Source organism: Arvicola amphibius, chromosome 1, assembly GCF_903992535.2.
Source record: "Arvicola amphibius chromosome 1, mArvAmp1.2, whole genome shotgun sequence".
NCBI classification, from domain to species: Eukaryota; Metazoa; Chordata; class Mammalia; order Rodentia; family Cricetidae; genus Arvicola; species Arvicola amphibius.
The window spans coordinates 122,067,160-122,081,271 of NC_052047.1; the positions used below are offsets into that span (position 1 = coordinate 122,067,160).

Sequence of the window (14,112 nt, forward strand, 5' to 3'; positions counted from 1 at the left end):
ATTCACCCTTAAGATTTGGGGACCATTTCCCCAGCCTGGGCTGCTTATGCTGCAGAGCACAGTTGGAAAGGTGCTGTCCCCAGACTGGCTGGAACAGTGAAGGCAGGCTAACTTAGGCCTTCCAGGCAGTGTTCTGCCAAGACTATCTTTCAGGATGATGCTGCACTCAATCTATGGGTGAGGAGCCCTGGGATAGCCTTTCCTGCAAAGCCTGCTTTGCTGAAGAAGTGGGGTTTTTTTTTCTTGTTTTTTTGAGACTGAGTTTCTCTGTGTAACAGCTCTAGCTGTCCTGGAACTAGCTCTATAGACCAGGCTGATCTTGAACTCACAGAGATCCGCCTATATCTGCCTATGTCTACATCTGTCTGCCTACGTCTGGATCTAAGGTGTGTGCCGCCACCACCTGGCTAAAGAAGTTTTTTGTTTGTTTGTTTGTTTTCCCAGTTTTTACAAGACAGGGTTTCTCTGTAGCTTTGGAGTCTGTCCTGGAACTCGCTCTTGTAGACCAGGTTGGCCTCGAACGCACAGAGTTCTCAAGTGCTGGGATTAAAGGTGTGCACCACCACCGCCCGGAAGAAATTCTTTTACTAAACCGAGATCCACTGTTTTGTCTTAGCAGCAATGAGTTAAAGTCAAGATAACTGTATTACTGAACTGCTCTAATGAAGGGTTCTCATGTTTTGCATTATGAATATGTTGAACTGGACAGTTCTGTGTTGTGTTGGGGGTTCTTTCTGTTTGTCTATGGACCTTTAAGAATGTTTAGCAGCATCTCTGGCCTCCACTCATTATATGTGAGTAGCATTTCCCTTTCCTTGTGAAAAACCAAAACACCTCCAGATATTGCCAACTATCCAAGGAGGTATGGCAAAAAATGCGCAGAGTTCAGAATTACTACTCCAAGCCTTGGTCTCCTTCACTGCCCAATGTGGTTACCAACATGAAGATTTCGGTTCGTGTATCTGGGGCCTGCGCATAGCAGGTGTGTTAGCACTTGGTGAGAGGATCTGGACACGTGATCTTGAAGATGCCACAGTCTTTCTAGTGAGCTACGTGTGGCCCTTTGGCCATGTTACATCAGTCAGTGCAGCTCATTCTATTTTCTCTCCTGTCCCTGGGGTTATATTGTGTATTCTTTGAGGGCAGCTAGCAACTCTTATACTTCTGAATGCCTCCATATTGTGGACTAGTAAGTATTGGGTGAGCAGGGTACAGATCACTGGGAATTGCTTTGATCCAAACCACTTATGCCGTTCCCACTTCAAGATACTCTTCTTCTTCCTTCCTGCCCCTCTCCTCATCCTCCATCCATTTGTAAATTTCCTACTGGGCCCTCACACCCAGCTCTTCTTAAACCTGCTAGAACTCTCCCTCCTTCCCAAGATGTAATCATGGTATTGCCTTTCTATTTTAGAAATATTCCTCTTTCTTCAAATGTTTAAGAATTCTTACTTTACATGCATGGATGTTCTTTTTGTTTGTCTGTCTATGCACCATCTATGTGCAGTGTCTGAGGAGGCCAGGAGAAAGCACTGGATCACTGAAACTATAGTTACAGATACGTGTTAGCCACCATGTGGGTGTTGGGACTCAAACCCAGGTCCTGTGGGGGCGAGAGTCCCTGCAAGCATCCAGTGATCCGTGTGAGGTAAGAAGGAAGTGAGCCAGGGCTGGTTCAAACTTCTGGAGTCTGACACCAGGCCAGTTTAGTTTAGACATATTTAAGTCCAGTACAGTGTTAGACAAAAGTTTCCTGATAATAACTACCTCAATCCCATGTACACAATAAAGCTTCAGGCATGAAAACTCTTACAAAGTACATGTGACCTCTACCATGAAGATGGGTTCCATAGCTTAAGGGTCTAAGATCTGGCATGGTCTGTAGTACGATTAATAAGAACCCAGAGACAGGTACTGGGGTTCACCCTGAAGCTCAGAAAAGTCAAACAGCCAACCACTGACTCTTACCTCTCCCTCAGTCCAAAATGGTGATCCTGCCTCCAGGGATCCTCAGGAAATCTGGGTTTTTATTAATCGTGCTACAGTGGTCCCTGACAGAGGTAGCACAGAGGTCACCAAGCTATGAAATACATGTAACATCTCCCCTATTGCCTGAGAAACAAGGCTAAAGATAAAGGTCTAGAGAGGGAGAGTCTGGAATAAACATTCTGGGGGAGCTGAGTGAGGCCTGACTCTATAGACAGCAGAGGTCACCAGGTCATTAGCAACATCTGCTCCTAGCCTTCTGCTGGGAAACAGCATACATTCCCTCCATTGAGGATGTATTCCCTCCATGGAGGAGACAACCCTGCCTGACTACCATTCCTGGTTTCTCCAGTGCTTATCTGTGAGCGCTCGTGCCCTCTACGGAACTGTGGAAGAGCAGCCCCTATTCAGCCCTCTTTCTTTTACATGTGCATGTATGTGCACATATGTGTGGAGGTCAGAGGTCAGCCTCAGGTATCATGCCTGCTCAGGCACTGCCCACCTTCTCACTGGCCTGGTATTTGCCATTTACACCAGGATGCTGGCTAGCAAACTCTAGCCATCTGTCTGTCTCTGCCTCTCTGGCACTGGGATTACCAAAGAGCCAAACTTTTTATGTGTGAAACAAACACTTGATGGACCAAGCGATCTCTGCAGCCCATGCATGTTTCTGTTAGCGTACTTAACACTGCATTGTCATTTATTTGTTTACATTTTCTGTCATCTCAGACTAAGCCACCCGGCCGTGGAAGCCTGTATCTTAATTCTGGCTTTGTTTTTTTATGGTATCCAACATAACAAGAAGCATTAGCAGAAGATCGGTATTTTTTGAATGAATGAGGGAGGAGTGGCTGATGGAGGGTAGGAGCTGAAGAGCAAGAGCATGGAAAACGGTACCAGAAGAAAAGGGCAGCAAAGCTCTGCCCATAAATACCTGTCAGGTAGGTCAGCGCTTCAAAGGGCACCTCCTTGTAATCATTGAGAAACATCTGGATCTGCCGCATGCTAATCCTCAGGTCAGATTCATTGAATTCATAGGGGATGTTCCAACCTGCGAGAGGCAGAGAATTACAGGTTTCGGAGCTGAGAGCTCTTAATTTCCACGCAGAGACTGAGCATGTAAGGTAAGCATCACTACAGATCAGGGGCCTTTTTCAGCCTTGAGTATCCAGCACCCAGACAACTAAGTGCCTTGATTTACTACCAACATGGCAGCCATTCTGCCTGAGAAAACATCCATTCTAGAATCGGCTTCCTTATGGGTCTCCCCGTTCACGGAGGAAGATGTTAATGTCCTGGAGTCTGTGAGACAGGATTTATTCAACCTGCCTGGAAGACTGGGAGAGCATGGGGCTCCAAGACCAACATGGACAGCACATCTGAGAGCAGGAGCTATGGCTGGGAGGCCAGTGGAGCTGCTCTGGAGGCTTCTTCCCGCGCTCCTGGAAGGGCTGTCAGGCCGGTCTTCCAGAAAGCGACACTCAGCTTGTGGGGTTACCGATTTCACAGGGGATTTTTGTTTTAATTTTTAATTCTTATTTCATGTTTATGAGTGTTTTTGCCTACATGTATGTCTGTGCACCATGTGTGTGCCTGGTGCTTGCAGAGGTCAGAATTCTAGAGGTATTGGATCCCCTAGAACCGGAGTTACAGATTTGTGATCCACTGAGAGGGTGCTAGGAATCAGTGCTGGGTCCTGTGCAAGAGGAACAAATGCTATCAAACATTGAACCCTTTCTTCAGCCCCTTGCAAAAAAATTTAATTCCTCCTAAGCAAGCATATTCAAATTAAGAATGCAGCTTCATAAAACTCATATGCTGAGAAAGCACAATGGAATAGCTGGTTTGGAGACAAATCGTTGTGTAGATTTCTGGAGTTCTGGTGTGAGGAGGAGGATGAGGTGGGAGGGGGAGGATAGGGTGGGAGGAGGAGGACAGGGTGGGAGGGGGAGAATGGGGTGGCAGGAGGAGGATAGGGTGGGAGGAGGAGGATAGGGTGGGGGGAGGAGGATAGGGTGGGGGGAGGAGGATGGGGTGGGAGGGGGAGGATGGGGTGGGAGGGGGAGGACGGGATAGGAGGGGAGGGGTGGAAGAGGGAAGATAGGGGTTGGAGGAGGAGGGGGATATAGGGTAGGAGAGGGAGGACAGGGTAGGAGGGGAGGGGTGGAAGAGGGAAGATAGGGGTTGGAAGGGGAGGGGGATGATGAGGTAGGAAGGGGAGGATAGGGTAGGAGGAGATGATGCATGAAAGGCAGGCCCAGGGCTGTCCCCTCTCTTCCACTCGCAATGGGCAGTCACAGGGGCTGTGGGGCTACCTGGGTTGGAGGAGGGAAATCACTCAGAGGATCCAGAGGAGCGGGTGGGGCAGTGGGGGAAGGAGATGAACAAGAACAAAACATAAGGTTTGTGTATGGAGATGCCATAACGAGACTCATTAATTACTGTGTATACTAACTTCAGAAATTAGTTTTTTAAAAAAGAAGGAAAGGAATAACCAGAAAGAACCACACTGAGGGCAAATTCCCTCTAGATTGACCTAAAGAACTGCTAGGAGCCCCACAGAGGGTCCTTCCAAAGGAACAAGGTCAAAGCAGCCCATAGGTGAGACAGGTCACCCATCATGGAGGATAGGAAGAAAGCAGTTTGATAGTTTAACTAGCAAGGTTATTTAGTTACTCATTGGTTAGTTTCCATTGAAAAATAAATGCATTGCAATCTTGTAAATACAGACAAGTGCCCAGGTGTATTCCTGTCTTTCATAATTGTGCACATGCAGGCAATTAACTCAAATGCTGTAGGTTCCTTGGTGACAGCTCTCCAGAGAATGGTTGTTATGCCTGAAATAAATATGTTCCACTCATTCTCTGCTTCACTAGTTGGAGGTCCCCTAATTTTGAAATATTGCCTTGGTGCATGTTTGTGTGTGTGCACACACGGAGAGGCAAGAGATCAACCTTGGACGTTACTCCTCAGATGCCAGCCACTTTATTTATTTTGAGATAGGGTTCTTATTGGAACCTGGGGCTCCCTCAGCTAGCTGTCCAGCAAGCCCAGGTCACACGGTCCACCTCTGCAGCACTGAGACTACAGATGCATGCCCCCATGCCAGCTGTTTATGTAGATGCTGGGACCGAACTCAGGTCCCTGCTCCCATCCCCCAGTATCACTCTTTATTTTTTTGCATTGACTTGGTTATGAGGCTCCCAGATTTAGAGAGGAAAAAAGGGGTATTATATGAAAATTTAATCCCGGACAAACAACAATTCATACTTAGCATAAATATTTGCTTGGTCATTCCTAGAAAGTGGGAATTATTTTTTTTTGACAGCACCGTCTCAGTGCAAACTTGTAGATTTCACCTGTGTTCCATTTCCAGGTCACCTGGACATGCGGTCATGTCTCACCTAGGGCTCCGTAGTTCCTCCTCTCTTGGACGATAGCGTGGAAGAAGCAAAGTCCAAACAGTAGTTTCTGCCACATCACCGGCTTTGTACAGCTTTGAAAGAACACGGGGTCTGAGACGGGGTCATTGAGGTAGGAGCGGAGAAGGTTGGCCCTGAGCCCTTTGGGGGGCTCGTTGGTCATTTTGATCCCATTCTGAAGAATGCTGACAGGAAACTTCTCCGATGGATAGCTAGTGAGCCAGAGTCTGGAACGACAAAAGCCCCGGCTGCTCAGAGTAATGCCATAAGTTACACTGATAAATAATGGCAAAAATAACAGCTACCATTATTAACCATTATCATAAATGACGGAATGAAAAATATTTTAGACTTGGTGGGCTTACATAATGCCTGCCCAAATTAACTAGACATAGATGATATATGAATATTTATGAATGTTTTCAATAAAACTTGGTGTATGGACAAGATTTGATTTTCATATCATTTTCATGTGTCATGAAATATTATTTTTTAGGTTTTTTTCTGATATTAGAAAAATTAGAGGGCAAGCCATACCAGAAATGCAACAGGCTGGATTTAGCTCACAAGCCAATCTTATTCTCTGGTCTGGAATAAGACAAACCTGCCTGATTTGAAAGTGAGAATTAAGCCTGTCTGGTTCGATCTATGAATGCAACTGCTATTTCCATTTGGCGCGAACTCCATGAAGTCCAGAAATACAGCTCAGAGGAACAGGCAGCAATGCTAGACAACAAGCGGTATTTTCAGTACAGTAATTGTTTAAGAAACAGTCTTGCTATGTCTTATCTGGCAACTGGGGCCCAGGCATAGGAGTGACTTGCCTAACGTTGTGCAGGTAGCATGCTCTGGGCAGCAGCCTGAGAGTGGAGGCTCACAGGCCAGTGTGATTGGTGGAGGAGCTGATTCTGTGTCAGAACGCTGGGTCTGGGTCTGAGGCCGCGGGCCCTCAGGACCTCAGTGCAGAACCAGGTGTCCAGGAGGAGGTGGTGGGCATTCTAAGAGGTGACCCTGAGCCTGGGTTGGCTCCATGCCTTCTGTCCAGTTTCTGTGGTCCTGGGTTGGGCCTCACACTCCCGCAGGAAGCACTCTGCTCTCTAGGTGGGCTGGGCAGCAGGGGCAGACACAGAAAGTCTGCTGGTGTGAGGCAGAGAGAGCCAATGACATTGCGCACGTGACTGAAAACAGTTCACACCGAGTGTAAAACTCTGCCTCGAGGCCTGTGCCAGTTCTTCCACCCTTGACTCCATAGACAATCCCAGCTGAGTCACTACCTATAGCTTTGTGTCTCTGCCGAGCCCATCACTGAGGACACGTCTTCTTGGGTATCCTATCGCTAAGCCTGATTGACCCTCTGTATATAACAGTTATTCTTAGTCTGCGGGTCTCAACCCCTCTGAGGGTCACAAATCAGATATATCAGATACCCTGCATGTCAGATATTTACATTATGATTCCTAACAGTAACAAAATTACAGTTATGAAGCAGCAATGACAAATTTTTATGGTTGGGGTCACCACAACATGAGGAACTGTATTAAAGGATCACAGCATTAGGGAGGTTGAGAAGCACTGGTGTATGAGCTTGTCAGGACACCTGGTTATCTGTCTGCTGCTGGTCACAGAGTACTGTGTGAGGGACTCTCTGCCAGTGAGCCTGGGGCTATACACAGCATGTAGAACCTCCAGGTGATCACTGGCCAGATGCCAGGTGTCCCTCTTCTGGCTACCCAGAACCATTCTTCCTCAGCATAGAGAGCATCACAGGAATTCCTGCATATATATATATATATATATATATATATATATATATATATATATATATATATATGTCTCTTCTACTGAACAATGTTGACTGCAAGGCTCTTACATGTTGGTGCCTGGATCACAAGGTCCCCTATCCCCGAAAGTGAGTCTGCATAGTCCTCTCAACAGTGATGGTTGGACTCATTCTGGCCTCTCCTTTCTGCCTCCAAAGGACCATGCTGCTCCCCCATTCTGGCCCCTGTGGGATGGCTGGAGTCTCCCAGGGATTACCTGCTAGGTCTCAACTCTAATGGATGATTGACGTCTGTGTCACACAACTCAAGGGTTTAGTCTGGCCTTAAGAGTTCCAAGTTAAGCATTCTAGGGAGAACCGGGTTGGAGTGAAAATGTGTTCTCGCCATCTGCAGGAGCCCAGGGGGTTGTGGGGTGGTTCTCTGTGACCTTTCTCTGCTCCCTTCCCTGTAGCTGTTGTTGGAGGGGGAGAGGCCAGATGGCTGGAGCTTGTTCAGAACTTTTCAATGAAGTAGGGAATTCTCTGGTGACTGTGGTCTCCCCTCCCCCCAAACTGGAAGCACTCCTGTTGAAGACATCTGCCCTCCTTTAACTCTTGCTGGCCTGTGATTTCAAACACAGGGATCTCAGCTGAGCCCCATAGAGGGTTGGGGTCTTCAGGATACATCCTACCCAACAGGGGAAATTCCTTTGGAGGATATCACGTCATGTGATTCTTTTTTGTTTATTTTGGGACAGGGTCTCGCTATGTAGTTCTGGCTGGTGTGGAATTCACACCAGGTGATTCTTAAGCTGCAACACCCCCACAGCCTGCCCAGTGGCCTTTGCCTTGCAGCTTCCATGGCTCAGACATTTCATGGGCTCCCCTGGTAGAGCAGCTGCAGGTGAACACGTGTAGAACAGAGGTGGATGTGAATCTTGTGTTCCAGGCCGAGGACAGGCCTTTGCTGGGGACTTGACCAGACTATGTGGTCACCTTCCTTCTGGACACATCTGGCTTGCTGTCTTTGAAACACTTGGCTTGGTCTGGCCTGTAACCCACCAGTGGGCAGCAGGTTGGCTCTAGAGTAGGGTGTGCTAAGGCCTCTTAAGCACCTTGGATCCCCCTTTGTCTCCTGCCTTGGTTTGAATTTTCCTATCCCTAGGATCCAGGCCCCTTGATGGCTGTAAAGTCCCAAGAGGAAATTCAGAATTAAGTAGGAGAAGAGGTGGCTCCTCTATCCCTGGACCAGGCCTTGGCTGGACATAGCCCAGTCTGACCTGAACATCTTGTAATGATGAACATCTCTGAACAAAAGCATTTTGAACATCTGAAGTCATGCTCTGTTTTGATCTGTTCAGGTTTCTGTGCCAAAACAAACACAAGTGGCATGTAATAACAAATGTTACTACATCCCAACTGTTACTAAATCCTACTACAATAAAAAAAGAACCCCAGAACCTTTATGACAGTCAGTCTACCTTCATAGACACATCTGCATCAAGTTCTCTAACCACTTCCTGCCCCATATCTCCCAGAGTCACAGGCTAACTTCACTTTCAGAAATGCTGTTCCTTATGACTGGAATGTCCTTCTTGGAGAAATCTTATCCGTGTTACAAAATCCCAGAGAGTCATCGGTCCTTCATACCTGTCCCAACATTCCTGCTCACTTTCTGTGCCCTGTGGTTCTTGTTCAGTTATGTACAACATGGTGGGCTACTTAGTTTTTACTGGTAATTTGACCTAACCTTGAGATCTGGCAAAGATGAACCTCAGTGGAAGAATCGCGTCAATCAGACTGGCCTCTGGCTATGTCTGTAAGAGATTGTCTTAATTGGTGATTGATGTGGGAGCACCCAGTTCCACTGAGGGCTACTCCAGGGGAGCCTAGGCTGTATAACAAAGCTGGCTGAGCATGAGCCAGAGAGAGTAAGCCAGTAAGCAATGCCCCTCCACAGTCGCTGCTTCAGTTCCTGCCGTGAGTTTCCTGCCTAGAGTTCCTGTCCTGGCTTCTCTCTATGGCAGATTGCTACCCGGAAGTATAAGTAGAAATAAAGCTCTCTTGTCCAAGCTGGTTTTGGTCATGGTGTTTGCCATAGCAACAGAAAAGCAAAGAAGAATACTTGCCAGCAACATGATTCTCCTGTGAGTTGTCTCTGCTAGCTCAGGAGTTCCTCGAGGGCAGGGCTGACCCTTCCCTCTTTTAATGGCCAGCTGCCAGAATGCTGTCTCCTGCTTGAGCTGGGTCCCAGAGCCTGGTCTAGACGGGGCAGCCTCTCACCTGAATTCCGAGTTGGTGTTTTCAGGGACAATAACCTCCTCACAGATCTTCTCCAGTGCGGGCATCCAACTTGTCGCCAGGTGGCAGTTCTGAAGGACCACCCAGGTTCCGTCTTGGATGGCTTTATGGATCATTTTGACAGCGATAGGGCCTTGGCCTTGGCCAAGGGAGATGGTCTGTGTTTTGGTACCTCCCATGCCAACATCATCTGCAAACTTCAGCAGACCTGAGACCAGGAAGAAAGAAGTTTTTGAAAGAAGAGCCCGCTAAGAGCAGATTAATAGCTATGATGCAGAAGGAGGGATGCATTGACATTTGGGGTACAGAAATAAACTCATTAGCCTCTGTTCATTGCTCTGTCAGTATCTCTCTTGGTGGAACTTTAGATATCTGGGAGGCTTGCGAATGGAGCAGCAACTGGCTCCTGTTTGGCATTTTCTCTAAACACACAGACTGTGTATTACTATCATTATTCAGTGTTTCCTGCTATGTAGTCCAGGCTAACTCAAACTGCTGATCCTTCTCCCTTGGCCTCCCATGTGCTGAGATTACAAATATGCCCCATGATGCCTGGCTCTGGCTTTGTGCCCTTAAGGGACAGGAAACTGGAACTAAGACTTACGTATAAAGTTAAGATCCTCTATGGGCTGTGACTTCAGGCTAAAAAGGTCAAAAATCATGGGTGCTACTGAACCAAAGCTGGAGTAGAAAAGCCAATAGATCTTCAATGAGAATCAGAACACCAGGCTCATCCCACGTGGAGATGAGGGACATGAATTCACAGGAGTCTCTAGTTGGGGAGTTCCTAGCTGAGAATTTTCACATAAATTAAATCCCTGGAGCACCAGGATCTGCATGTGCAAACTTTTTCTGTCTGGGGGACACTTTTTCTTTTTTGAGACAGGGTTTCTCCGTAGCTTTGGAGCCTGTCCTGGAACTAGCTCTGTAGACCAGGCTGGCCTCAAACTCACAGAGATCTGCCTACCTCTGCCTCCCGAGTGCTAGGATTAAAGGCGTGCGCCACCACCGCCTGGCTGACACTTAAAAAAAAACCTAATTCTTTATGGATTCTTAGGAAGATTCACATCAAGCACTCCAATCCTGTTCATCTCCCAGTCCCTCCATCCCCACCCCTCCCCCCTGCAGTATGACCCCCCAATTTAATTAAAAAAATCAAAACAAAACAAAAAACCCACCTCACTCCTCCATCTTTGCAGCCCCTCTTCATTCATCCTTGAGGCATGGGGTGCAGTATGTCACACAGTGTACCCTTTTGTGCAGTCAGCCCCACCCACAAAATGTTCATTGCAATGAGTCATTGGTCTGGTTCAAGGCCTCTGGCACACCATCATCGCTGGATCCTCACAGAAACTCCTCTCAGACATCCAGTTGCAGCCCTGAGTCGTGGCGATGCTGTGGTTATTGTTCCACAGGACCAGTCCCTTCACACACTCCAGCAGGGCACGGATGGGGCAGACGTTAGGTGGGCCAACCCAAGGCCCAGGATGTGGGACTGGGTGGTGGCTGAGCTGTTGGTCTGAACCACTGGGACCACCCCTTAGGTGAGGGGCAGAGCCATCTCTCCTAGACACACCATAGGGATAATTCTCCCACACTTGTGGTGAAAGGTGGGGCTACCTTTTATGGGGATGCTCTTAAAACTCAATGAGGTTTCCACAAAGTGACATAAATTTGGTTATGGAGAATTCACTATAAAACTATAAGCCACACTAGGAAGTTTATTTTCTATCATAAAAAAGGATAGTCAAAACACAGAACAACCAGAATTAATGCTCCAAGGGTTAGCTATGGTCTCTGAAGTGGGCCAATGGTGCTCTCTTGACTCATACACTGAAGTGCCAATCTTAGTTTCTCACAGTGTGACTCTGACTGGAGGTATGTCTTGCTAGAGGCGACTAGGTTAAAATAATATCTTTAATAATCTAATATGACTGACCGATGTCCTTCTAAGAAGTATATGAGAGCAGAGGGGAGGAGGCATGGATGCACAGAGGGAAACCCATATGAACACAGAGGATGAGCATCAATAAGCCAAAGAGAACTAAGAATGACTGTGCCCCAATAGTCTGAAGGCGGAGGCAGGAGTTTCCCAGATTTAGGGCTAGTCTGGGCTACATAGTGAGTGCTAAAGCAGCCTGGGCTGGAAATACCCTACCTTAAAAATCAACAAGCAGAGGCCTAGAGAGAATGTTTCAGCAGTTAAGTGCACTGACTGCTCTTCTAGAGGATCCAGGTTCAAGTCCCAGCATCCACATGGCAGTTCACAACCATCTGTAACTCTAGTTCCAGGGGATCCCATGTCCTCTCTTTTAGCCTTCTCAGGCATAGGCACTGCACGCATGTGGCACACAGCCATGCATGCTGGCAAAAAAAATCAACACGCATAAAATAAATATTAAAAAGCAAACAAATACCATCTTAAATAAATCATACTATTTTAAAATAAAAGCAGACACTGGGCATGGTGGTGCACACCCTTAATCCTAGCAGTCAGGAGGAGGCATAGGCAAGTGGATCTCAGAGGCCAGCCTGGTCTACAAAGAGAGTTCCAGGACAACCAGTCCTATTACTCAGAGAAATTCTGTCTCGAAAAACAAAAATAAATAACAAACAAAAACATTTTATAAGAAAATCAATGATCCAAAGAGAGAAGCCTGGAAAGAAATCACCCCAAACGCCTTGGTCTCAGACTTGGAGCCTCCATAACTGTAAGAAAATAAGTTTTGTTGTTAACCCATCAGTTCATTATACTTTTTTTACACAGCCTTAGCAAGCAAGTAGTGTTAGGAAACTCTCATGGAAGAAATACATCTAACATAATAAAGATGGCATATTAACCTCAATGAAATTCAGAATTCTATTTTAAATAATGTACAAATTTGGAACAAAACAAATGGAACTATCAGGCTCGGCATGGTGGTGCACACCTTTAATCCCCGTTCTGGGAAGGCAGAGGTAGGGGATCTCTCTGTTAGAGGCTAGCCTAGTCAACATATTGAATTCTAGGCCAGTCAAACAAACAAACAAACACAAACAAACCCCAAACCAACCAGACAAACAAAAATCAAATAGAACTTTTAGAAGTAGAAAGCACAGTCATTTTGAGATAAAGCTTTGATTGACAGAGCAGACTGGATCAGACATGAATCATCACAGTCCATTTTCAGCGCAGGAGTTCAACACTGAGCCACTGATAAGCAGAAGGTTCTAGGCCCATTGCACCTGTCTAGCTGTAGCTGGCACTTGCCTGGCTGGGTACATTTTAGTTTATGTTAGGGTGGAAAAATCACAGAGCATCCACACCATGACTGAACTGATGCATCGGGAAAGAGAAGGGTGCACTTTGAGCCCCAGAAGGATAGGAATTTGAGGTGGTAACAATACTAGATAGGTGGGGAAAACCATGCCTCCCTGAAGTACTCAATGAGGAACTGAGGGGTCAGGGAAATGTGAGGAATAGAAAAGCCCACCATTTTTCCCATTTTGTTCAGGCTGATGCTTGGCTTCTCCAGAAACAAAAGTAAATATTTTTATTTTGCTACCCTGAACCTCTAGTACCTATATTATGAAGCGTTGTTTCTAGCACTGGGTACAACCTACTAAAGGAGTGGACGGTAAGATGTGTAGGCAGTGGTTCTCAGGAGTCACGGGAACCACTGACACTCAGACTGATGGTCCCTGCCTACCACTGTCTGCTGAAAGATCTGGGGTTCCTTCAAGAATGGATCCTCAAGCCAGGTGTGGTGGTACGTGCCTGCAATCCCAGCACCAGGACAGCTAAGACAGAATGAGCATGCATAGTGGTGTATGCACGCAATCCCAGCACCAGGACAGCTGAGACAGAATAAGCATTCCAAGTCTGGGCTGTAGAGTGAGCTTGCGGTCACCCTAAGCCAGAGACTCCATCTAAAATTAAATGTTTCCAGGTTCAAGACCGAAAATATTCCAGATGTGTCTAGAATGTGTGGGAGTTCCAGAAGGCAAGGGGGATCAAGATCTGTTTGCCTTATGGGAAAAGTAGGCAGGCATGAAGGAACTCCCAGAAGCCGTAGAGAGAATCTGAGCATCAGACAGAACAGAACAACTTAGAAATAGAACCATGACGGCAGTGGAGGTGAACACCACCGCCTCTGAGATACCCAGTTACACTCTATATATTCACAATGGCACCAAAAACCCCCAACAATCCTTCCTTAGTTTACTGTTCTCTTTGAAGGTTGGCAGGGGGCTGACTCAATATCCAGGCTGCTGGTAAAAGAACAAAAGGAATGGAACATCTGTTTTGCTTGCTGCGTATGAGCTACATTCAGAGTAAACCAAAGAGCTGACAGAGGGGAATCCTTTTCGAAAGAAGACTCTCAGCTAATGAAGGTGGAGGGAAGGAAAGAATTAAAACACGGCCGTGTTGTAGCTCCTAATGCAACAGTGGATGCTGGGATTGCTTCTTAAAGCTGCTGAAGCCATTAAAGTCAGTGGTTCCCACCATGGAATCACCCAAAAGCTTTATAAAACGGAATGCCTGGATTTCACCCTAAATAGGTTCACCTAATTGGCCGAGCTCACACCAAGATTTTTCGTAAAGCTCTTCATGTAACTCAAGGGCAACCAAAATTGAGAGCCATTCCATGAGATGAAAGGATG

At 46.7% G+C, this 14,112-nt stretch overlaps 1 protein-coding gene across 8 annotated transcripts in view; it reads right to left on the minus strand.

Annotated features, from left to right (window-relative positions):
* Positions 1-14,112, minus strand: part of Dnah3 (dynein axonemal heavy chain 3) — a 235,906-nt gene that overhangs the window by 78,057 nt on the left and 143,737 nt on the right. For all 8 annotated transcript variants that reach the window (XM_042055422.1, XM_038346132.1, XM_038346167.1 and 5 more), the window contains 3 exons: positions 9,451-9,676; positions 5,391-5,635; positions 2,921-3,037 (listed from right to left, as the gene is read on the minus strand). In XM_042055422.1, coding sequence (XP_041911356.1) covers positions 2,921-3,037; positions 5,391-5,635; positions 9,451-9,676 — 588 coding nt within the window. The remainder of the gene's footprint in view (positions 1-2,920; positions 3,038-5,390; positions 5,636-9,450; positions 9,677-14,112) is intronic.